This window comes from Coloeus monedula, assembly GCF_965178545.1.
Source record: "Coloeus monedula genome assembly, chromosome: 1".
In the NCBI taxonomy this organism is placed as follows: domain Eukaryota; kingdom Metazoa; phylum Chordata; class Aves; order Passeriformes; family Corvidae; genus Coloeus; species Coloeus monedula.
The window spans coordinates 116,608,685-116,635,178 of record NC_138781.1 but is presented as its reverse complement, the minus strand read 5'-3'; the positions used below and the strand labels follow the sequence as shown (position 1 = coordinate 116,635,178).

General features: G+C 43.1%; 1 protein-coding gene across 2 annotated transcripts in view; it reads right to left on the bottom strand.

Moving 5' to 3' along the window:
* MAPRE2 (microtubule associated protein RP/EB family member 2) overlaps positions 1-25,310 on the bottom strand; it is a 58,234-nt gene extending 32,924 nt beyond the window's left edge. The window contains exons 1-2 of one of the 2 annotated variants that reach the window (XM_082291119.1): positions 25,125-25,310; positions 5,262-5,389 (exon numbers count right to left, since the gene is read on the bottom strand). In XM_082291119.1, coding sequence (XP_082147245.1) covers positions 5,262-5,389; positions 25,125-25,243 — 247 coding nt within the window. In that variant the 5' untranslated portion in view covers positions 25,244-25,310. Of the gene's footprint in view, positions 1-5,261; positions 5,390-13,047; positions 13,238-25,124 lie in introns of those variants that run through there. The other variant, XM_082291120.1, reaches the window with a different exon arrangement.
* Positions 25,311-26,494: the final 1,184 nt, after the last annotated feature.

Genomic DNA, 26,494 nt, shown 5'->3' with positions numbered 1-26,494 from the left:
CCAAGTTGCGCTAGAGACCCAGCCTTTGCAAGGCTGCAAACGGGGAACAAACCAAAACCACCAACGTGGAAACACGCTTTGGCTTCTCAGGCACACTGGGATGTAGAGGAGTGCTGGCAACAGGGTCCTGTAATGCAGATTATAGTAATCCGCATGTAGGAGGTTATGGGTTAATATAGGCATTGAGCAAAATACACCTTCTGAGATATGAAAACACAAATCCTATGCAGCTAACCCACAGAACAAACCGCGTTTGCGTGTATATTTACATGACTGACTTTCAAAAAAAATAGTCCTGCTCACCATTTCTCTGTCTGGCCAACACCCTTCTTCTCCAGCCCCCTCAATCGTGCCTCTCATATGGTGGAGAGAAGAGGAGCTGGCTCCCATGGAGCACTGCTCAGGAGGCAGCATGCTTGGCACGCGCTCCCAGCTGCTGCCCAGAGGGTGAGGGGCTGGAGACACAATGGCTGCCCTGAAAACAGGCACTGCCCTGCTGAGGGGCTGGCGTGCAGTACCCAGTTCCTGGAAGCAGAACACCATGGACACCCTCCACAAGACAGGAACGACCCTCCTCCCTCACACAGCACCAGTCGCAAGGGACAACAGCCCACAGATGCTGCAGTGAAGCTCTCCCCCAAATCCCTAGCCAGAGAGGCAACACAGTCAAAGAAAGAATGACATCTGCCCTACTGTCACACTGCCTGCTTTCCTACGACACCAGGGCGGCAGAGTGCCAACAAAACGTATATATAAAGGGACTACATATTTCCACAGGAGGAACACCAACTGAGATATGGTACCAGCGACAGCAGTCACCACATGAGAAACTCCCTGTGGCAGCACCCAGGGCATCTGCAGAGAAAGCATCACAGTCTAAAATTTGAAAATGCCAAACCACATGCTTTCTTTATAATACGGCCATTTATTAAAAGCAAGGCAAAAAACAACCCTGCATTCAATCCTTGATCCTTGCATACAAATCCTCAAAGACAGAAGGTCTGTATGCACTGGGGGCCAGACAATTTGCAAGTTTATAATTCTACTGAGAATTTTCAAATGCACGGAGTGGGGAGACTCTGTATCTCCTTAATCTCACAGGATCACAGAGGTATAGCTAAGACAAAAATTGTACCTTGCCCCAGGCCACATTTGCCTTTCTATCCATTTACCATTTCCTTGACATTATATAGCTTGTACGCATTGTGTTGTTTCTTTTTAATTCATATGCAAGCCCTCTAGCTCCTGCCTGACTCTTATTTTGAATATACTCTCATGTAACACTCTAACAGTCATGAAAAGCCCTGCAACACATATACTTGGTATTCCTTAGAGACGAAAAACAGCCTTAGTAAAGAAAATTCAGTTACAAGCTGCTTAGTCAGAATTCTTTCTAAGAAGCCACCGTGTATTCCTTAAAAAAAATAGCATGACTCCTAGGAAACAACTAGTGTCATACTTCATATGAAACTCCTATCCCCCAAACCTATGTGTTTTGCAGACGGGATCCTATGACATTACAACTTCTCCATTGTTCTCTATTATAATTCATTGATGTATCAAATTAAATGCCCTCTCTAATGCCAATCTAAAGGGAATGCACTATGCCTTCTATTAAAACCATGGTTTATAAATTTCATGCTCAGGTTAAACAACTTTGCAGGAAATCAAACCCAGAGTCCAAAAACTGACAATATGACGTGTCTAAAGCAAAGAGAATTGTATTACTTTGAGATGCCCGGAGAGATTTTCCCTGTTTAGTTGTCAAAACTAAATTACCAGAGGAGCTGCAGACTAAATTTAGACTCTCTAGGGCTGCACCCATCCATAACCTGGCTTTCTTGGCACATCACTACCACAGCAAGCATTCAGAAAGCTCAGGGGACACTGCACTTTGCTCGGCCTACTTAGCAGAGACAAAAACCACATCTAAGACTCCCAAAGAATACAAATACTTTATGACTAAGCCAGCCTCTTCCTTTGCTGCTCCTCATCCTAGCAGCTCTGTTCCTGTAAGTGGAAATTGAGAAACAGGCTGGTATTGCTACAGCCTGTGTATCACCAAAGCTACTTCTCCCCAGCAATGAGGAAAAGAAGGTCTGATTGCTTTTTCTGTTGTTGTAACTACTGTCACATTAAGCTTCAGATATGCTCTGAATAAAGCCTTCAGTAAAGGCAGAATGTCACATTATTCCTTCTTGCTTAAGCTGTGAATGTCAAAAATTATTGCTAGGTTGGCTGCAAAATGTGAGCACCCATGAGGTCTCACAGCCAGGTGCTGAACAGAAGCACATGCCATATCTAGGTTGCTCCTACCTCCTAAAAGTAACTCCTTCAAGCTTTTAATTCAGATATAGCATCCCCCCCGCTTTTCCCTCTCCCGCTTTTTTGGCCCTGCACTTAGCTTTTTCTGGCATTTTGATAGCTCCTTATTAACAAAAATGAACAAGAACTGAATAGTCATAAAACAGCATGACTAATCTTAATGCTTTTTTTAAAAAAGAAGAAAATGTCCATACAATTTTACAGTAGGTTATAAAACTTCAGTTACAGCAGCTCTGCAGATCCCTGTTAATGCTGTGAAATGCTTCATAGCTGTAAAGAGTTTCCCACATATTCCTTCCCTTTGAAGTCCCGGAGAAATGCTTGTATTTTATGGAAACGAACATTAATCTGCATGAAAGCTGCCAATGGTTCAAGGAACATCTGCCAAAGAATGCCAGAATGAATGAGTTAGGCTGGCTGTTCTCAAACTGCAGTCCATACCATGCTTCCTGGTGCTCTGCCTGCTAGCTGGCTCATCATTTGTTCTACTGTTCCCTTAGTTTCTCTCTTGAAAGCTACGCTAGAAATAGTCTAAATAAAATACACATACATTAAATAAATTGCTTTGCATTTACACAGGGTACTATATGAAATGCAGAAAGATTCCCAAAGCTGCTTGTCCATCTGTCTTCAATCGCTACACATGGATGCCTTGCACATGAGAAATGCACTGCACAGTCCCAAATGGGAAGGACCTATTAAGACTAAGATTACTGTGCTCTAGTGTCTGCAATAATCTCTCAGTGTTTTGGTTCATCAGTTCAGAGAGTAAAGTCCTCTGTAACACTAACACAGGAAGTACCATGCTAGAATGCTTCTTTAGATAAGGAACTACTACAGCCCCTTCTGGATTGCAATACATATGAATGTAAAAACAGGAATGTGTAAGCATCAAGACTACCAAACCAAGCAAATTAACAGCTTTCACCCGTAAAGACAAGAATGTAGAAGCATCAGGTAACAATAACAATTAATACAATCCAGGAAATTATAAAGGAAGAAAAGATTTAATTTTATACAGAATGGAGTAAGAGCTGTAATGAGACAAGCCTTTTTCAGTTCTTCCCTTGTGGCATGTCCCAAAAACCTCACTGTAGGTCACAGAAAAAGTTGTGTAAGAAGCTGTGTGATGAAATGGGACAGTGGATTTGTGACAGCTCCCATGCTTTTCCCCTCCTTGCCCCACCCAGCTGAAGTCTCTCTATCTGATCTTCTTACATAACTTTAACTCATTTTATTCTGCTTAGTCAATATTTTCTTAGATCACTTCTCCCCTATTTTCAGAAAGGGTTTTGGTGAAGTTTTTTATGTCTTAGTTGGTTTTTTGTTTGGGTGGGTTATTTTTGTAAGCCCACACACATTTAACTTGATTGAGAACTCACTTTAAAAGCTTCCTTTCAACTATTTATAAGCATTTAAATAGCTACACAGGAACAAGTCAATAACTTGTCTACTATGCTTCCTGTTTCAAACAATAGCAAACTTTGGGTATTTTGGGAGCAAATGTCTATTTTCTTCTATGTTTCTATCTCCTTCAGTGTGTGCACACATGTATCTATCTATCTATAGCTACTCCCTGGGTGAATACTGTCCTTACTTACTCCAAAATAAAATACTTAGGCTAACTTCCCGACATGTAAATATAACAACAGCTAAAGACAACATTTCAAGTTAAAGTTTGGTAACAGCTAAAGAGATTATTTCCCATGGTTGATGTCTTTAGTTGTTCAGTTTATATCATTTGCTTACATGCACCCTAACCTGCACTTTTTCAACCTCAATTTTACAGTTGTGCAAGGCTGCAAACATGCAACCCTACTTCTGCAGCTGTGACTTGGTTTTTTTTTAATTCTGAAGAATAAGCTACAAGACTATCAACCTCAAAGGATTATCTATACCTTCCAGGGAATATCTCCAAGACAGAAAATTTACCCAGAACAGTAGGTAAAATCAAATATATGAATATAAGACCTCATTTATGCATTTCATCTGAACCATGAAACAGCTGAAATCTGGTCATGTGGTTCCTCTTCCATGTACTTTGAGCACTGTCTTCATAAGATAAGATAGTATCTTCATAAAATATTCCCAGCACGTTAGTTGAAGTAGCAATCTAAGTTAGATCTCCTCCACCACAAACATCTTCACATTTAAAAATCACAGTAGGAAATCAGAAAGAAATCATTCCCCAGGGGCATGTATATTCACAGTGAAACATCAGCCTTTTTCTGTGTCATTTCTAGCCATCATCTAGTTACAGACCCTGTTGTTTAACACCTATCTTCTAGCTGCCACTCTGATTAACCAAAATGTCTGAAATATTCCAACTAATACCCTTTCTTCAGGGCTCATTACCAAATATACTTAAAACAATAACTCAGTTAGATTTAAAGAGAAACAGGCAGATTTTGACAAAGTTCTGAAGCCCTCACAGCAGCTAAAGGCTCGTTTCCTCAAATCCATGTTTTTTCTTCAGTCACACCTGTGCTTTTCTCCTGCAAACATCAGCAGGGATTTGAGAAACCTCATTAGGAAGGAAAAGGAGCTGGAGAATTTTGTTCATCTGGGGTGCTGGTTCTCTATTTGTCTCTTTTTCAGTTATGTCCACTCTCCATTTGTAAAGATACCACCCCAGTGGCTTTAAAACACTAAAACTTACCACTGTATTCTTTGCTTGCTTAGCCAACCTTTTTATTACTTCTATGTATCTCCTGCTACATTTGTCCCATTCACCTCTGCCTTTGTTATGCTTTCCCAAGGTACCTTATCTTCCCGTGATTAACACAAATGCAAAAATGCTTCCTGTGCACATACATTTGTCTCTTTTTTCAGAGCAACTGGTTTATGTCAAAGTTAAAAGTTATCTATTTTCAACAAATCAGACTTTTAAAGTGGTTTTAAAATAAACATTTGTAGAGCATACTGTGCTTTCTTACCTGAACAGAGTTGTTCAACTTTTGTGTAGTTTAAAGCTAATATATCATTAACCCATGCAATGATGTCATGTCTGCTCATAGTCTCCTGGGTTATAGAGGTAGAGTACACGTTGACCGCCATTCCCCAACTAGGAAAAAAAGAGAGACAAAAATATTTTTGACATTTTGGTAATTGTTTTCTGAATACAGTGAATATATGCTTCATGCTCAAAACAGGGAAAGAAAAGGTGCAACACTCACAACCCTCTCTTATTTGTTGAAAAAGGAAGGCTTAATTTTTATTCTTTGATGATACGTAACCTCCTCAATGTCCTCTTGGAATCTATGAACATATTTCTCTGGCTGTCACTGTGACCTTAAAGAACATACAAACCTATGGTACTCTGCTTCATGCCAATAAGGTAGAAAAAAAACCCAGCATCAGACATAGCCTAAAGATACATAGACAGGATCAGAGACCAAAGATTTTGCTACATTGTGCTGCACCAATACAGTGATCTGACATCTGTCATTTTTTTGCCACTGCAGGATGATCAGGCTCCCTAAATCAACATTTAATTTGAGATAACTTCTAAATGAGGATGTAGCTGTTCTATTTACTGAAATACTGATTTCTTACTGGTACAGAGCCCTTTTGGATCATTAATTCAGTTCCTAACAGTCACAGAGTGAATATCAGATAAACTCTGTTATCAATTTACCAACCTCTATCGTGAAGGTAACTGAGATTTGCACCCCTAACTGTCCAGCTGGAAAGCTGCCGTGGAGCCTGATTCTCCTAAAACATTAGGAGCATTTCTTCTCAGCTTAAACCCATTTGTTCTTCTGCCAACATTTTCCTCCAGCCCTAATGGCTTTTTCTTCCCCAGAGCAGATTTCCTAATGCATTAGGGACAGCACTCAGTGTCTGTTCCAATGCCCAGGTAGTCTAGATCAAACAAATCAATCTGAGTCTCTTATATCAAGTTAAGACATTCAGTGACTGATCATGCCAGCAGTCCTCTTTGAACAGACAGTTTCAAGCACTGTTCAGACAACATTTCACTGAGACCTTGGTAAATGCCACTCTGTCCCTAGTTTTCACAGCTACATCACCTCAGATAGATTCTTTTAGCTAGCAAAGGTCCCTTCCTGGAAGTCAGTAACTCATGCTAGCTTTTATCATGTTCCTAGGTACATAGACTAGGAACACGTACTACTGAACTTTGCTTCCTGTTATCCTACCCGAGTCCCATCTTTCTGTTGCAAGATGTTGCAAAGAGGAAAGATGAGCACACTCAAGTTTATCTCATCAGTAGTTTCAAAGAGCAGAATCGAGTTCATGAAGAGAGTAAGTAATGTTCCCATGAGTAATGGACTTCAGAAAGTCCACTAGAAGCAATCCAAGTATGAGGTGTCTCAGAAACGACCAAAGAGTCAAAGCTGAACGATTATTCTTGGAAAGAATAATATGCTTGGTTTGCTGGGGACTGCACACCTTTGTCTCTAGTGGCACCCTGTAGCTAACACTTATCTGTCTAACTTTGGTGCCAGTCCTGCCATCTCAGCTTTGGACCTCAACCTTCTCAGTCAATGCAAGAGAGCAGGATCTCCTCTGTAGGATCCAAAGTCTGTGTGGACTATTTCCACTGAGATTTTGCAGAGATGTAACCCTTTGAAGCCTGACAGATAATTCTGCAGGGAACACAAAGACTGCAGATTAACTCCACCCACAGTTAGGTGTGCTAACTAGGTGGGGCAACCTAGGTAAAATGTGTGGAAAAACCCACCAGCACAAACTTGACTTGGTAACATATGAGTGCATAAGCACACAACACAGAGAATACATTTAAATACAAGATTACAAAGTTCATAATACAGGTCACTTTCTAGGAAGTAAATCTCACAAACAGAAAGTTGTTGAAATTGTTCCCACCTGCTGACATTACGATGCAAGACATAAAGTCCACAAATTTGCTTTATGGAGAATTAAAGAAAAAAAAGAGAGAGAAAATAGGGTTGAAAAATTCATGCTCCAGTAGTCACACAACCAGTGCCAGAAATTCATTCGGAACCAGGCTGCCTCCCTACCTGCTTCTGTACAGGCAGCTCTGGAGCACACAAGAAACCAGCCTGTGACAGCTCAGTCTGCCCTGCTCTTCCTGTGGGCTCACATGCAGCACAGCCAGTTGTGTGAACACAGCCCAGTATTCACTGTAAGAGTTAGCAAAGGTCACTTTCTTGGCATGCACTAAGTGCTTGGATTGAACCAAGCGCTAGGAACAAAGTTTTAGAAACAGGGAGTGCCCTTTTACTCTTAAAACTACACCATAATGGCTAAGCATAAAAGCTTAGCTTCAACATCAGGATGGAAGGCAGTGAGCAGGCAAACACCACCTTTGGTACCAATGGCATCTGAAGTTTGAAACGCATCATTTTTACTTTATTATTTTTAGCCTTTTTATATAGATGAGAAACTAATAGAAGGATACCACCACTGTCACTATTAAACTAACATGTTAGATATTGTCTGTAAAATCAGTTGAAATGACAGCTTAATAATGAATTAAACATTCACTTAGAATTAAGAATACTGAGCTTAATAATAAACCAACAGTTCAATGCAGAAGAGTCCACTGAATTCTAAAGCAACTAAAGATATTTAGATGATAACATGTGAAATAAAGTTACTCTGATATGTAATTGTCCCTACTTCAAGAAAATTTTAATTGGCCTCTGAGGCCAGGCAGAGCTCAGAACAACCATCAGCTACTGCTAGTGAAAAGGGAAAGTTCGCTTTGTTAAAAAGATCAAGAAAATACACACACACAGAAAGGAAGCAGAACTTCCCTCATCATCTTTTTCCACAAAGAACTGCAGAGAGGAATATCCATCTTTCTGCAACCCACAGGGGAGCAAACAACTTCCTCTGCTGCAGTGCATGGGGTGGGGAACTCCACTGCAGGAAACTGTGAGTAAATGAATAACCTTGAGTTTTACAATGCTACCCTGAAGGATAATACAACTTATGCTGCATCTGTAAATGAGTTATTATGGTCTATGGGTCAAACAAAAGTTCAGACTATTTATTAGAGACAAGTTCAAACTATTTGTTGGACACAACGGTTTCAGATTTGTACACAAGTATGCACAAGGGTGTATGAGTACAACTGTAAACAAAGTCAAGCAAAATTAATCAGAATTTCTGTTAAAAAACTCAGTAACATGCCACTGCCATTCATTCTTAAGTGTTTTGTTGACATACACGTGAATATTCCACAGCTGCTTCTCTTGAAAGAGTTCACTCTGTCTTTGCATCTCTTGTTCCCCATCCTCCTACTAGTTATGTCCTAAATAAACTCAGCTGGGAAAGGTTTCCTTTACAGTAAGCATGTTCTAATTTGGTGCTCAGATACACACATATCCTGTTTGCCACACAGAGAGACCTTGAACAAAACAAAAAAGAAGGAAAAAAAAAAGAACAAGCAGGTGTAGGTAGCACAGCTACCACGCTCAGCAACAGCCAAGAACCTCTGTGCTCAACATCTACAGCTGGGCTGGGGTTTTCTGCAGGACTTAGTTCCCCAAGTGCTGAAGTACTTTGAAAAATGTGATCCATCTTCAAAACACATTAATAAACATGAGTAAGGCAATGCAAGAGAACAGTTGGACAGGTGGAGACACACAGGCCATACTTGGAACAGCCAAGTAGCTAACAACTTGATTTTATGTCCTAACATATTGCTTCTTTCCAACAGCATTATTTACATTTTCAACTTTCAGGCTTTCACTTGTTTAGACTGAAGGCTCTGAATCATAGGATTGCAACGAAGCTTACACAAGCCTGAAAACCAGTATCTACCTGGATTCCATAGAGGTGCCTGGTGGTGCTGTAGTAACTGAAAGCAGACTGAAGATAGCACATCATACCTCCCACTTCAGAGGGCACAGGGGGAGATTAAAAACCTCTGGCTGTTACAGCACTGCCTAACCACAAAGGACTCTCCCTTGTGTACTTCAAGCCCTAGGAAAGTCTTCACATATTAGTCTAGGCCATTTCAGAAAAACACTTCACACATGCACAACTACACATCACAGACATGAGTTCAGAGGATTAGACAGGTGCTGAAAATCCTGTACATGCTTAAGCAGTTTCCCCAGCTAGAAATATACTGGCTCAGCACGTCTGACGGTAAACATTACACCCAAAAGCCTATTGATTTTTAAGGCATTATATGCAGCATTGAACATTGAAATATTGGGTATTTTCCACTGCTCTTGCTAAAGATAACTGCAGCTGTTACAGGGTGCTATCCAGCTGCTGTTCCTAAGGACAGTTTTGCAAGAAGCACATTTACTTTATTTTTCCAGGGATAAACTAACGGTTGTTGACAGCAGAAGCTGTATCACAACAAACCAGTAATAATGACAAGCCTAGAAGGATTACAGCGAGGAAACTATTTGTAGTGTAAGAACTTGCCATCACCTCTGAACCCACAAGGCGTTCACATTTTCGCAGAATAGGCAAGGTTGGAAGGGACCACTGAAGGTCATCCAGTCCAACCTCCCTGCTCAAGCAGGGCCACCCAGAGCACATTAGGACTGTGTCCAGATGGTTGTTTTTGATTCTCTTTAGAGAAGGAGACTCCACAACTTCTCTGGGGAACCCGTTCCAGTGCTCAGTCACCCTCACAGTGAAGAATTTCTTCCTCATGTTCAGGTGGAACATCCTGTGTTCCAGCTTCTGCCTGCTGCCTCTCATTTAGTACAAATAGACATATTTGTACTAAATAGTAGTACAAAGAGACAAGTAGATACTAAGTTTTTAAATGCAGTGGAAAGTCTGTGTGACAGTACAGAGGAGCCTTCTGGAAGCTGACACCTGATAAGATACTGCCAGTAAAACAAAAGATTTCACACCAAAAATTACTAAAGCAGAAGATAACAGCAGAAAGGCTAAGATCAAGCCGAGTGAGACTGCTGCAGCTGCTGGTGAAAAGGCTTTGTAGATTAAAGCTACTGCAAAAACAAAAAAATCCCCACAGGAGAAACCTGCCATATTCAGTAGCTAAATCCCTGTACAAAGAAAAGTCATCCTTTTATATCATCCTGAAATGACAACTGATTTGCAGCTGGACCTTGCCTGTTTCTTTAACGCTCACTGCACACAGCCTTAGCCACAGTCATTAGAGGCCAGTTATGCTCGAGGTTGTCTTTACTGAAAAGAGTCCTGCGGATGGAAAATCAACACAAAAAGCTCCTATGCAGTGCTGACAACACTGTTCATACTCTCCCTTTTGACTTACGCTGTACTTCTGCAGCAAATACCATGGCATCAGTGTTGCAACTGCAGTGGTATTTGTAGCAAGCAACATAAAGGTTCTATCTAGCCAGAAACTGAATCAGATACAAGATTAATCACAATGAGGCATTGCCATGGGAAAAAAAAAAAGAAAAGAATAAAAGAATCCTGTGATTATAACACTGTGAGAAATTAATGTTTTAAAATGCTGAATGTCAAATCTCTTTTGCACTGTTCCCATGTTACTAAATAGCCCTGAAATGTTAAAAATATTTTTATTATCTGTGTACCTCACCAGCTTCTGAATGCCATTTTACATTTATCACACGGATCTGACTTGACCTAAAATGATTTGTGAAGTACTCTACAGAGTCTAGACGAAACTGAGGCAATCCATGTACATTTTATGGCTTGAATATTGCAGGATTATCATTTAACACAGCCAACAGCATATTTTTTATTGTTCTCATTGCACTTCCCTGTTTAAATGAAAGTGAAATGAGAGTAATAGAGATGTACTCGGACTGGATTACGGAATTTTCTCTTTTGAATTAGAGGCTTCCTGCCAATGCTGGGATGTTCTGACCTACATAAATGTTTATGACAGCTCTAAAGGACTGGTTTAGACCCAAATCTGAGTATCTTTTCTAAAGACTCCTGGCAATTCTGGTTAATGCTACACGTGACTTTAGAAAACCTAACACCCCCCAAAAAGCTTATTATCTAAGTCAGAAAAATACTAGTTCTTTTTCAGACATTCAGTTCCCTCAAATGTGGAAAACACAACCGTAAGTATTCAAATAATAAACACAACTTGAGCCAAAACCTCTGATATAACTAATAACTAGCAATAACTAGCCTAATAACTAGCACTGCATTACACTGTCTACTGCATAGCTTTTAGAAATACTTAGAAATTTATTCACTAACCAGTTATGAAATTGGGGTAGTTCACAAAAATGAAAATAACAGTTTCAAATTCCAAGACAATTATTTAGTGTTTCAAAGATTTCAGGGCACCTAAAGGTCCACCTGAGGAGGACAAGCCACGTTCACTGACTCACTTGCATCTGCCAGTCGTATTTGCATATCGTAAGCAAGACTTTATTTCTCCAACTATGTTCTCACTCCTGCTGCCACTGAAACTGTACACCAATGTCATGTCTCTACAGTAACACAATTCCTTTTTTTTTCCACGCTTCACCTTTGCCTTCAAAAGTACAATGCAACAGTAACACCTAACTACAAAATATCTTCATTTTGGCTGAAGGTATTTGCATGCTCTGAAAGGCTCCTGATCAATTTATATGAGGAAACAAATCCTAATTAAAAAAAAAAAAAAAAAGCATTCTTGACAAAGGACAGAAGTTCAAGAAAGGCAGACATCAATAGCTTACACAAAATGGAAGCAATTCAGAGCTTCTGGCCACCACCATTTCCACATAGGTATATTCACTGCAGTAAGAAATGAACCACAGCAGCGCACAGCACCCTCAAACCACACCTTAGAGCAATTGAACGAAGTTGTAGTAATGTTTTGTGTTGAACAGACAGGCACTAGTTAACATGGGGTAAGGACACGCACATTTCAGTATAAAAAGAATGTTACTACAAATTAAGAAGGCATTTTATTAATGATGAACAACAAGAAACCTTTGAAGTTGGCTGAATGAGAGGAACCTAACTGTGGCAAGGCTGCAATGCTAAAAAACTTCACTGCTTTTACCTACAGTTATTACCCTCCCCCTGCCAAGGCTTTCAACTCTAAGATCTTAAGCTTGAAATGCTGCTCTGATGCCCTGAAGGAAGACATTCAACGTGTCAAATTTTCACAATAGACACTGGCAACTAGTCTACCTTTCACAATAGACAAGGGGATTGTGAAGGGGGGAAAAAGAAGTTGATTCAAAGGAAAATAATTCTCAGACTTATAATTCTCAAGTCAATTAAAAACACCTACATTTTAGGAAACAGAAGATGCCTATGACCATTTTGTAACGAGAAAACCTCTAGAAAGCTGATGAAGAAACCATCATTTAATCTTCTGTTAAACGAAGTCTCAAATTCACCCAGACACAAACAGGAACTTCAATTCCCCTTTTTTTCTTTTTTTTTTTTTTCCATTAGGGATAACAACAGATTACCAAGCAAACATGGAGACATTGATGAAGGATTTCCAAGAGACTAAAAACGTGCCATAAAGCAAGGTAACATCAGCGCTGAGCACTGAAGGAAGGATGCCTAGAGAGGCAGCCCATGTAAGCAAACCTCAGCTCCTAGCTCAAGTTCTGCAAATAACAGGGCAACCTCCTATTATTTTGCTCCCACGAGTTGATGGATGAGTAGTTTCACTTTCAGAGAGGAGATTTCCAAGTTCTTTAGCAAATGCAGATTTACTGGAAAATGAAAACAGCAGTGGAGGAGAGCTTGTCCCCAAATCCACTGACCCCACACGAGCGCAGCCTGTGAACTTCCAGGCAAAACATCGCGGACACAGCCACCCACCTGCGTCTACACCAAGGAATACCTGCCCGTGATTAGGAAGGGACAAGCACAGTCAGAAGCCCTGATTGAGAAAGGCCAGCAGAGCTGAGCACGGGGCTGCAGGGCACCGAGGCACTGTGTCAGAGGCAGAACGCAGCAGGACAGCAGCCACGCTGCAGCCCAGCGGCAGCTCTGCCAGCCCGGCTGCTCCCGGCTCCTGCCATTTCCGCCTTTTAAGTCCAGAAAACGCTGCGGGCAGGCTTGGGAGTTTCAGCAGGGATGAGATCCAACTAGAGACAGATGAAGTCACCAAATGAATTTAGTTTTAACCTATCCGGGGTTGCGCTGCCCCCCTCCTCCTCTCCGGCATGTATACATTCCGAGGTGAAAGGCTAAAGTAACACGCTGATTTACTCCAAGCATAACCTAATGGCAAATGAGATTTTGTAATACTATACAGCCCTCCTGACGGGGGGGCCTGAGCAGCCTCCAAGTGCCTCACAACCCCGCAGAGCCAGGCAAGAGAGGCAGTGACTCAGCAGGAGACAGGCACTGAGCATCCATGGGTTTCAGAAGAGGACAAGTCTGGGTAGAAGGGAAAACAGGAGGATAGAGCTGCCGTTTCCTAACAAGAGATTGCAGTATACTTAAAATACCCTGGCTGCCCAAGGCAGGCAAAGCTAAGGAGGAGAGCACTCCCAAGGGAAACCCCTTGCATTAGCTAAGGAGGGACTGCAATACAGCTTTCCCACTCACAAATGATGCACTATGGGACGGAGCACAAGGACTTTGTCATGCATCAACTCTTCTCTCTCCTACATCAAAAACAAGTGTAGATACACACTGATTTATGCATTCCAACATTTATTCTAACCTTAATATACATATATGTTAGAATCACAGGATATAATGTGTTGGGAGGTGCCCACCAAGGATCATCAAGTCCAACTCTCTGTTCCTGCAGAGAACAAGGCCCTTTTTAAGTGGCTTTCTAAGGCCACCTTCACTTTGACTGTTCCTGGAGTGGTACCAAGTAAGGGTCAAGAAACAGCACAGCAACCACTCATGCAAGCATCCCAGGACCCACGGGCAAAGGTGTCAGAGCACAGCCTGCACGACAGAGCTGCTGAGATACCAGCCCCACTCCACCCCTGAACAAGTCATCCTGGCAGGAAGGTGATGGCACTGATCAGGGGGTATAAGGCAACACTTATTTTAAGCCCTGAAGTTGTAAACAAGCATGTGACAACAGATGAAGCAACGGGCAACCACGCTAGCTGCTTTCACTGGTGCATCACTCTCTAAAACACAGCTGTGTATTTTTGCAACGAAAGTATTAAGCTTTAGTACGGTTGCCCAGGGTTCCCAGTGCTATCACAGCTCTGCTACCATTTGGGGAAAAGGAAAAGCACCAGGCTTTCTGCTGGGAATGCAGGACCATGCTCCAGACAACATCTGTGATGATAACCAGCTGAAAGTCCCCTGCAGCACTGCCTCTGCAGACCACTGCACCAACACACGGCAGAGCTTTTTACTATGCTCTGAGGCCAACCGCTCTCCCTCTTCTCCCTCAACCACTGGTGAAAGCTAGACTAAAAATGATAATGATGATAATAATACATTTTGGAGTTCTGACATCTCCAGTGTTGTTGATATAAGCACAAATAAATATCCAAGTCTTTGGCTTATTACAAACTCCCTACAAACCATTTTTAATATTATCCAGACTTCAAGTGTTAAGACTACCAGCCACAACACTTAATTTTGGGTTTGGATACCAAAGTAACTTGATCTCTTCCCTTGTTCTCATGAGTTAATACCATAACAGACAAAGAAGCACTCTTAAATTATTCTGGTGCTCAACATACTACCAGTAAATCACCTATCTTAAGAATTAATCCTACCAAGTACTATCTAGAACAGGGCTGAACTTCCAAGTGCAATTGCTTAACTGCTAAATTAATTTTGGAGCAACTAAAACTAGAATTCACTAATCCTTCATGAAGTAAATTGCCCTGTAGGAACATTCTAGCTCAACCATCTGTGATTTATGTAACATATTATTCTTGCTGTGTGCCAGTAACCACAGACTGATTTTACCATTGTTGCAGTACCAACACAATTGGTGAGTCTACCAGCATCATCTAAAGCTTCCCCAAAACCTTTTTTTTCAACCATGTTGGTCTTTGAAGGTCTGTGAAATTGGCCTTTTCAGACAGATTTTAACTTTTAGCATCTTCTGCCTATCTAAAGGGGGAAATCCCCAAAGCTTTGTTTTCTAAATAATGTTCTTTAGATGGTGCTCACTGCTTTGATGTAACTGTGATTGTAGAAACTGAATTAGTTACAACAGTCTTTATGTACAAGCCCCAGTAAAGCTGTGCACCTTAAGCTAAGAGAAGCATAGATGCACTGTTTAATAGGATTTGGCCTCCTTTCATGGAATATCTTGAGGTCAATTCCTAAACTGTATTGCTTCCAGCTGGAAAACAGTGACATTACCAAGTGCAACTCTTACAATAAACAAGGAAGAAAAAAGTTTATTGCTTGAATTGCCTTCAACTACGTGTAAGTGCAGTTAGGAAGGTAATCTGGGCTCAGTGTGAATATTTAGTTCCTGCAACCCTCTCAGTGTTGCTGCAGGCCATGCGACAAGACAGTTTTGCACCACTCCCTGTAAAAAGCACATCAAACTAAGCAGACATCTGACACAGCTTAAGAACTGTGCTCATCATTAAAACATTTTCTGCAGATTCAATTTATCAATAATGCCAATATTTTCTGCATGAAAAAAGCTAAAATTCCTTAAAAGCAGAGCAAGCAATTTATCAGCTATTAACTTCAAGACATAATTTTTAATTGCAATGTACATAATTAATTTTATGACACAGCAAAACTATCCCTTTGCTCTGCTGTGTCTTACAAACTTTTGATCAGCCCTAGATACTAAACTGCAGAAGTTGTTCCCAGCGATTTAGAGAATGCAATATGAAATTATATGAATATGAATTAATATACTGCAGCTGCAGCAGTACAGCTTTTGCAAGAATTAAACTAGAAAACATTTGATATTGATGAAGTCATACTGAGACTGCATACACATATTTTTCTTTTCCATTGGAAATCTTTGATGGCAAGGCTGATTTCACCTCCATGGCAGTAAAAAAGTTGTTGCCAGATGATATTCCTTTCATCTTTAAAGCACGTGATTTCTTTACTTTGTTTTTTAAGTCACGAGCTGTTTATGTTTATTAGAGTTACAGAATGGAATCATAAAGTGACTCAGGTAGGCAGGGAACTCCAGAGAGACCTGCTCCAGCCTCCCAGTCACTGCAGAGACAGCAAGAGAAGGCTGCCGGTGATCCCATCTTGTCTCAGTTTCAAGACCCTCCCAGGACAGATATTCCACAGCCCCTCTGGGTAACTTCTGGTGTTTGACTGTCCCTACCGCGTACACATTCCTCCCAATATCTAAAGTACTTTGTACTGCTGCAGCTGCTGACTGCCATTGCCTCTCATCCTTTCCCCATGCACCTCAGAAGAACCTGGCTCCATCTTCTTCACACACAGTCTCCCCCTAGACAGATAGACTGCAGCGAGGTCTTCCCCTCTCCTGAGATGGCTCCTATCCAGACTAACCAAACACAGGTCACAAGCTCCAGCCCCCTGAGCATCCTGCCACACTCACTTCAGTATGTCACTGTTTCTCTCAAAGTGGAGAGGGCCAGGCTCAGACAAGGTATGTGAGATGTGGTCTCAGAAGCACCAGAGGGGAAAAATCACTTCCCTGGAGCTGCTGGCTACATGCCTGCCAATGCAGCCCAGCATGGGCTTGGCCTTCTTCCCTGCAAGAGCACACTGCTGACTCATGTTCATCTTGTTCACCAGCACCACCAGGTCCACACTGTGTAACCCTTCAGGAACAACTGTGCACAATGTGGTAGTGGAAAAAAACACCTCACCATATTAAAAATAGAGCTGCTTGAGAGACAAGGCAGTTCTACAGCATCCCTGCTGCTGTGGAACTCATTCCACACTTGGGAACCACAGATTATAAACGTGCACTAGAGAGCCAAACCTCTGCAGACAGAAATACGCAGGATAACGAAATGGTTTGGGTTGGAAGAGACCGTAAAGATCATATAGTTCCAGCTCCTCAGCCTTGGGCAGGAACACCTTCCATTAGACCAGGCTGCTCAAAGTCCCATGCAACCAAGTCCCAAACATTTCCAGAAACGGGGCATCCACAACTTCTCTGAGCAACATGTTTCAGTGTGTCACCACCCCACAGTAAAGAATTTCTTCTTAATACCTAATCTAAACATACTCTCAGTTTGAAGCAATTGCCCCTTATCTTATCACTGCATACCCTTGTAAAAAGTCCCTCTCCAGCTCTCTTGCAGGCCCCCTGTAGGTACCGGAAGGTTGTGCTAAGGTCTCCCAGGAGCCTTCTCTTCTCCAGGCTGAGTAACCCCAGGTCTCTCAGCCTGTCTTCATTGCAGATATATTAAATGAAATAAAAAAGCAAAAAGAGAATATTCCTTATGCCTCCTTGAATCTGACAACTAGCACAACACAAATGTGTTGACTGAAAACAGTGTTTTCAGACCCTGATTCAGAATCTACCTCATGTATAACTCTGAAACATTATTATGGGCAAGCAGTGATATGGACCCCAAACAATTCAATTCAGTAAAATATAACGAACACCATTCTGCATAACAAGGTTTCCAACAGAATGACTAATTACAACTGAATGCTGTCCTTTTGGGAAAATGTATCCCTTCTATCCAACCAATTACCACTGCTTCCCTGCTCTCAGCACTCCTACACACCATGGTCTTTCTGTATACACAAGCTCCCGTGGGACTTCCATATCACTGGGTTATGTGTTCCACTTCCATACAAACAATTACTCATAGATTCTATAGTTATTTTAACAAGCTATGATTTGTGTAACACTGAATCCATAAGCAAAACAAATGAGTATTCTACTTCAAATATTTCAGTGCTTCCTATTCCTGATATTACTGGACTAGCTCCATAGAGATTAACCTTAAGAAGCGAAGCATAACAACTGCGTAAGATTTGCCTAAAATGAATTTTCATTCCCCCTAAATTGTTTAATACATACTGCCAGCGAGCCCTTCTGAGCATCAACACTGCATTCCAGAGTGACAGGAAAGAATTTGCATTCATGTGCATCTCTGAATAATTACAGCTGCTTGTGTAGGAATTCTGTATGGTACTAAGGAGCCCTGCTCTAGGGGGGAAAATTCACTTGAGTTGCTCCTAAAAGATAAAACTGAAGTGCACAGATCTCACTAAGGGCTCCACTGAGGTCCGTCTCACAATTCCAAATTGCCAAGAAACATAATATTGAAAATTAAGCCTCCGAAACAAAACAATGCAAGATGGTCATACACAAGGCCAGAAGATCAACAGTACAACCTGCATGGCATATTTCTCTCCAGGCAGAATAATTTGGCACAGTTGTAGGATTTCCTACGGAAGCTACATCCTTAAGTCTTGATTCACTGATGAATGTTTACACTTCCTGTTTGGATAGCATAGCAAAAAACCACATTTAACACAAAAGCACCCTTCACTAATCATAGGGCTCCATGGGAAACAAGAAATTATTTCAGAGTGTCTAAACTGAGACATTTAATGGGTGTGCTTTCAGAATACAGAGCCTTCTCTACAAAATACTTAATAACTTAGTATACCACTAGAAAACTAGACAAACTTTTGTCAAAATATCGCAGGCAAGGTTTCAATTTTGAATGAAATACTTCATAGCACAAAGACAGTAGATTTGTACTAAAAATAAAAAAACCCCACTCTTTTTAAACCCCAACAGTTAAAGGCATGTTTAGTAAACTTTTGTAGCTGATATTCCCTTTCCCGTCCCACCTAATTGTAATGAAACAATATGAAGAAGATGCTTTATCGGTGAGTCAGGCAGCAGAGATCTGAGCAAGATCCAAACAGCTACGCAGCACACAGCTAACACCATCCACAGAAGAAACACGGATGTTTTCCATTTACATTCCCTAGCACTGATCCTGGAAGTGAGTGATCAGTGCTGCTAGCTGGAGGCCAGGATTCAGGGAGTGAGGAGGATGCAAGCAGCCAAACGCTGTCCCGGTGCAGCGCGAGTCTCGCGGCTGCTGCCACCGCGCTACAGCCTTCGTGCCATCCCACTCGGTGGTTGGCGTGATTGAGAACAGATGTGGCAAGACCACTCGTTTTCAATTATCAAAGGCTGAAAGTTGCACTTCCAAAATGAAAAGCTGGCACACTATTCATCTGCTTCCTTACCAAGCCTTTGCTATAATTAGCTTTGGGCATAAGGAAGGAGAGACTGTCAAATTAAACTAACCTCCCCACTAAACCCCAAAACCTCTGAAGATATTTTTAAAGAGTCACACATTCAAATGCCAAGGCTTGAAATGTAGACCTACCACACATTTTCTTTTCTTAGTGCCTCCCAAAACAAGTTTTATATCACAAAAGGTTAGTCCAGGTATGCCCCCTGGAATAACATTCCTGTGGTCCAGATGAGATAACTGCACCTCCCTCAAACGAGCCGAAGAAATAGCTTTAATCAAGGTCTCTTGCTGCACAGCCCCACCTCCAAATCACCTTTCTTTCACAATACAGCACATTTTTCAGCGCCTGTTTTCCAGGAAGACTAGATTGAAGACACTAGGCAGAAGCCAAAATGTCTGTTTCTGAAAGTGCCAGCATCAGGTTCAGTTCTTGTGCGTGCCAAACTTGCTCCTTTTTCTTTTAATATGCCAAAAACACATTGCTGTTGCTATGCAGCTCAACAAGGTAGTTTAAAAAAAACCACATCACACAACAAAAACCAGAACGCAGCCTCCCACCTACAGGATGTTTCTGAAACCCACGGAGGCTGGGTGCAAATTAGGCGTTCTCAGACCTTTTTGGTGAGAGCACTTGGGTGTAAGCTGAGAAGTTCGTGCTGTCTGAAAATTACCTCCATTTCCTTAAACAAACTGGGCTGTCTGTGCAGTGTTTTCTCTCCTCTCTCCCCACTCCCCAAAAAGCTACCTCCGTCTTAGCCCCTGATTTAAACAAATAACCCCAACCCCCAAAACACTATGAAGGTATTTCCATCAAGGAAGATCTAAATCCAGTTCAACAGAGATACCCCAATAATGCAGGCAGGGACTATCTAGGTTTCAAATTACTCATGCAGTATTGAGCAGAGTCATCCTCCTACCCCTCAGAGACATTTACATGCACTCACATGTGATTCCAAGTTATCTTCAGACAGTTTCACCCTTTGCTTTTTGAGAGCTGGACCTGCCCAGCAGAAGATACTCACCGAAACAGCTCTCTCTAGGCAGAGTACTCCCTAATCAGAAAACAAGATTAAAGAAGAACAGCAGTGGCAGCAATAGGAAGACAGCTTTATGAAAGTGAAAGAAGAGAAAATAGAGGGTACCTAAGCTGACAGGAACCAAAGAAAGATTTCTGCATAGTCCCTCTTTAATGCTGGCTAGTAAGCTGTTGGCTCTAAGTCATCAGGATGGTCTTCTCCCTGCAGTAACTATCTTATTGCAGTCCAGATGCTTGGCAGACAAGGGGGTTATCACAACTACAACTTTTAGAAAAACACAAGCCAAATTTATGGGGTGTAATTTATATTAGTTTGCTGCTGGTTTTTTCAAACATTTGTTATTGCATTTTTCCTGCTTTCAGTGAAATCTAGGGCAAAATTCTCATAATCTGCAATGCAGCTGTTAGGACAAGAGCAGATGCCTCTGAAAATAAAGATTCACTTACTAATATATTTAATAGCATTTGCTTTGACTGGCATTTACCGTTTCAGAAGTCACACCCATCTGTACTGTGAAGTGAGAAGACAACTCACTGCTTTTACTCTGTATCATCTTCCGAGTTCTCAGCAAGCTTGGGCCTTAATATATTAATTTTTTCAACACAATTTTTTTTTTTTTTTTACTCCAGTGTATCTACCTGTTTACCATATTCAGTGGAACCTAATTAAAGACCAATAAATTCCTTCTGCCCACAGTCAGGTGAAGCAACAGGTCTCCCTTTGAACCCTGAGTAAAGCCACACATGTGGAAGGCACAGAGTCACCAGAGACAGGGGCAGGTCCTGCCAAGGGAAGGATGCTCTCTGCTGCACAGGGCCAGCCTGCATCCGGCAATTCACTGGGAGTTCGGAAGGCAAAGACCAGAACAGATTTTGCTACAACGTAAATCTTGACTTTCAGCATGGAAGTTATCAGCCCATACTGCTGTAAAAGGCAGCCCGCTATGCTCTGTAACACCCCACAACTTATTCCAGCAGTGGGTGAGGAAATCACCACTGCTGTCTAGCTTTCATTATTATGCACAACACCATGACTCACTGCTTACACAATGATTTCTAGAATGAAGACAACACTTAAGAAAAACAAATACTTAAAACAGGTAACATTAAAAAGGTATACACTCATAGATAAAAACTAAAACAAAAGTACTCTTTCCTTTCAGCTTAGTGATTTGAAGAAAAATAATCAGGAAGTTGGCCCCTTCCCCTCTGCTTCATGCAAGTTCTGGGTATAAAACTAAATATAGCCAGGGAACGAAGGCCCAGAAAGCCATTTTTCTAGCAACACACAAAGCAGAAGTTAAGCACAGTATCCTGCAAAGGAAGGTACAACAGTTTGTCTCTTTAGGACCAGGGTGCTTTAGACTAGGTATGCCATTTGAACCTACAAGTATTCACTCAATACTTTAGCTTTTAAAAATATGATGAGCTGATCAACCACACAGGATGCCCGGAGTCTGGCAGAAAAAGCACTGCAAACGTGCCCTATTTAAAAAAAAATTCTCCACACAGCTGTTGATTTTGTTTCTCATTGAATTTTTTCAGCCATCTTTGAACACGGAAATAAACTATCATTAAATGTTAATGCTATTCTTCACTGCTTCAGAAAAGACCCCAAGTCTACTTTGGGCCAACAGAAAGAGACCTCAGTACCAAACAAATTTTCAACAGTCTCCTGATCTGAAGCACATGAAACAGCACGTGAGCAATACAGATTGATTACAGTTATTAACTCCAAAAGGTAACATCACCCTGTGACTAAATTTTATGCCAAAGTGCCTGGTTTCCATTTACCAGCTAAGTAAATCTGGCTGAGAAACTTAACACCTTGGGCCTGTATGTCCCAGTCTGCAAAATATAGTATGTCCTTTGGAAGACTTGAGAAAACTATTTGTGGCTTTGCATACATAGCACATGGCTGGGAATTGTGGTATAAGTTCAATTCCCTGCTGCATCCTCAGCTCAGCATACAACTTACAGCAGCTCCTTCCATGTCAGCTTCCTAGTCTGTAAAAAGGTATAACCTGTAGTTGTTTTTAAATCTTCTTCAGGAGGTGGATATCAAATCTTTGGTAAGACCTGGTATTAGAAATAGCGAAGTTGTTTCTTAGGTCTGAGAGTATCCAATCTGATCAATACAAATTTTCTGGTCAGGTAAGACTACTTCTGTTTTAAAATATTTATGAAACAGAACATGTTAAAAGTTGTAAAATGAGAAAGCATTTCTGTTACTACAGGAAAGAAGGACTGAAAGGCAAATACTGAACCTCTATACACATGGCAGATGCAGGTTAACTTGAGAGCAAAGCTGCAGGACGCAGAAGTGTTTTAGCTTTGTACAACTGCTCATCTGATGTCAACCTCCAGGGTGTGTGTAATGACATATTTATTCCATATTCCTAGATGGAACAACCCAGGCCAACAATCAGAGGCATAGCAACTTGATGTGTCATATGGTGAGGTCCTACAAGCTGCTCCATAAGTCTGGAATGACACCGACAGTCCAGTGCGGCAGCAGGCACTAAACTGATGGAATTCATCTGTTGTACCAAGTGATCTCCTGCTGCCACTCACACTGAACAAGGACCAAACCTGCCTAGCTACTAAAGGTTGTCATGGAAGTTGAAAGCCATTTTTCCAGTATCAAGGAGAAGCTTCACTTCAGTTTTCACGTATTTTCTTTAATGTTTCTCTTCTGTTATGCTTGACATTTCCTTCCTGAAGTATTTTACCTACAGATGGAAGCAAGTTAAGCATCATTTTCTCCCCCGGAGAAAGGGAGAAATCAAAAGATATGGGTGTTATGACTCTGCAGAACAGGGTAAATTTCCAAAAGGAAAAAAATAACCTAAATAGAATTCCCCAGTGGAAATTTTTATTTGTGCATTAAAGGTTTATTTCTGAAATATATTGAACTGAATTACTTATTTACTGCCTAAAAATAACATGCAACATTAGCATTAGTAGTTCTGTATTCCTTTATATTGCTCTAGAGAGAGATAGAAAAGGATAAAAATCCGTAAAGGACTAAGAAGCACTTCTCTGGAGGAAAGGCTATTCAGATACAGAGTAACTTCACAATTTCTGGAAAACTGGGCAAGTGATACAGTTATTCCTGTCATCATGTGCTGTACACAGCAGCCTCACAAAACGTCTTTTCTAGACATAGTTCAGTGTATGATATGACAGGCAAAAGGGCAAGAAAACTGACTTGTTGATGACTGCAGAAAAACATACACACCTACTGAAAAAGAATGGAAAACCCCACTTAACGGAGGTTTTCAAAAGAACCCTTCTGAAGGAAACAAGTGAGACAGCAATCAGTGGTACCTATGACATGTCAGAATAAAGATAGATGCATGGCATTTCAAATCTATTTCATATTTCTGCTTAGGTGCAAGATGGAAATACAGCTTTCCCCTAAAACAGAATCTTGTACTACTCAGCTGAAATTGAGATATAAGAAGTGAGAGCTCTAGGCTTTCTGCAAGTAGAAATAGGTCCTTACAAAAGCAATTTTGCTGCGTTGTGCTAAGTGCGTGCACTGGGGTTCCAGTGCATGAGGTATAAGGAGATTCAGAGAGAGACACCGACTAAATTTTGTGCAATTCAAACAAACCACACAGTGGGATCTCCGACGCCTTTCATGCTCACCCGTCAGTGTGTTATCAACAATGAGATTCACTGTTAAGGTTATTAATGGCCAGCTACGCCGGTGGCAGCTCCGTTATTCCTCAGCAGAAGAAAAAATACTCTGATTTTCTTCAGACAAACAAGCCAAGCCATCCACGTTTGTTTTCATGTAATCGAGCTACAACTCGCCACTTTAGTCAGATATTTGAGAGCAGCATCATTTCCTGCTGCTTGAAAATCAGCTTTGAGGGGCGTGTACTCTGCAGAGGCACTGCTTGCTGTCATCCAGGGAGCATTTAAAATAACTGTATATTGACATAAGGAGCCACCGGCCGTATTACCGCCCTTCGAGTCGGCAGCAAGGAGCACATCAAACCAGTTGCGTTCCGGGCTGCGCCGCGACCCTTATCAAACAATGCAAACAATTTTAATGAGCTTATCTGCCGGAACATATTGTCAGAGATGTTAATGCAGAAGCGCTGCCAGCACCGCATGCCAAACGATTCATCAAAAATGCCTACAACTGCGACAAAAGACGGGTGTCCCCCCAAATGAGAGACGATAAATAAACACAAAATGGGGCTGGCGGGGAGCGGGGGGCGGGGATGGAGCCGCCCTCCCCCGCGCAGGCACCGCGGGAACTGTCACCCCCGCCCCGACGAGCGGGGGGCGGCTGTCACCCCCACACCGGCGTGCGGGGGGCGGGCACTGCCCGGTGCCCGGTGCGGCTCTCCCGGCCGGGCAGGGGCTGCCCGCGCCCCGCCATCCGCGGCCGCCGCCTCCCGCACGGCGCCGCCTCCCTCCGAGATCCGCAGCGAGGTGCTGCGGCTCTTTTCCAAGGGGAGCTGGCTGCCCGCGAGAGGGGCGTTCTTTCCCTCCTTTTTATTTCCCCCTCCCCACCTCTGTTTTTTTTTTTTTAATTATCATTTTTAACCGCCTTTCTTCCGCCCGGGCGCGGCGAGCCCCCGCACGCATCCCGCCTATCGCCCGAGCGCTCCGCAGCCGGACAATGCGGGGCCGGGGGAGAGGAGGGGGCTGCAGCCCGCCCGCCTTATGCAACCGCCCCCCGCGCCGCCGCAGCGCCCCCGCAGTACCTGTAGGAGCGCTCCCCCCGCACCGTGTGCTTCCTGAAGGGGATGATGGTCCCGTTATCCTGGATGATGTCGTTGTTGTTCTCGCCATTTGGGGACAGGGCTTGGGTCGGTCCGGGCATTGGCGCTCCCGCCGCTCCGCAGAGCCCCGAGCTGCTGCCGCTGCTGCTGCTGCTGGTGTGCGGAAGGTGGCGGCAGCCGCGACTCTGCCGCCCGCCCGCCCCGCCCCGCCGCGCGTCAGCCCCCGCCGCCGCCACACGTGACCGCCCCTCGCCATGGCAACCGGCCGGCGCCGCGCTGCGCCCGGGGACGGCAGCGGCGAGGGAAGGGAGGGACGGGAGAGAGAGGGGCCCGCCCCGCCCCGCGCCCCCACACAAAGAGCCGCTCGCCCCGGGAGTGCGGGGCAGCCGCCGGCCCCCGCGGCGGAACGGCCCGAGCGTTCCGGCGGCCCCCGCCCGGCGCGGGCACAGACAAAGCGCCGGGGCACCCCCACACACGCCCCGGCCGCGCACGGCGGTCCCGCCGCCCCCGCGCCTGTCCCTGCACCCGTGGGCGCAGAAACGCCGCCTCTCCCGAGGGGACCGCGCCGTGCCCCTGCCCACCGCCGACTGTGACAGCCGCGTGTGCGCCCGGCTTGTACGAGACCAGAGGAGACCTCGAAGCCCGATGCCTCATCATCACCCTCCGTGCCCCGGTACCTCAGCATCGTCCGCCTTTTCCCCGCACCAGGGAGCTATCGCGCTCAGGCTCCTTCTTTTGCAGGAGCCCCCACGCCGGGCTGCTCGGTTACACAGCGCCGAGCCGCAGCAGCGAACACCGCCCAGCCCTCCCCAGCATCTTCCCCCGGTGCGGGTGTGCCGGGGGCTATGGCCATCCCCACCGCACAAAGCCCGCCTGCACGGGCTGCAGCTTGCAAGAATCATGGAGTGCGTTTTGTGTTTCATATCGTAAACACTTTATTTTTAAAAAGTGCATAAATATTAAGTGACATGAAACTACAAGATGTAAAAAATCATGGACTCCTAGTAATAAAACAGCACACGAAGGTGTAAGTTATTTTATGCTCTTTTTTTCCCGGTTCCTGTGTCTGCTATTCCGCCTGCATTTCCACCCCAAACACCAGGATGTTCAAGTTACCAAGGTCTGTATCCCTGCTTACAACTTCACTGGAGAGCACAGCACGACATCTGTCAAGCTGTATTGCACATTTCCAGCATTCTCCTGCGTTCAGGCTTCCACAGAAAAAACATTTGATGGTACATCCTTTAAAATCTTGCTTGGATCAGAAACAAGAATGGAAGAGACCTGCCAAAGCAGTAGCACTGAACTTCTGGCACTGGTAGCGTCACCAATCACACAACCCTCCTCTCTTC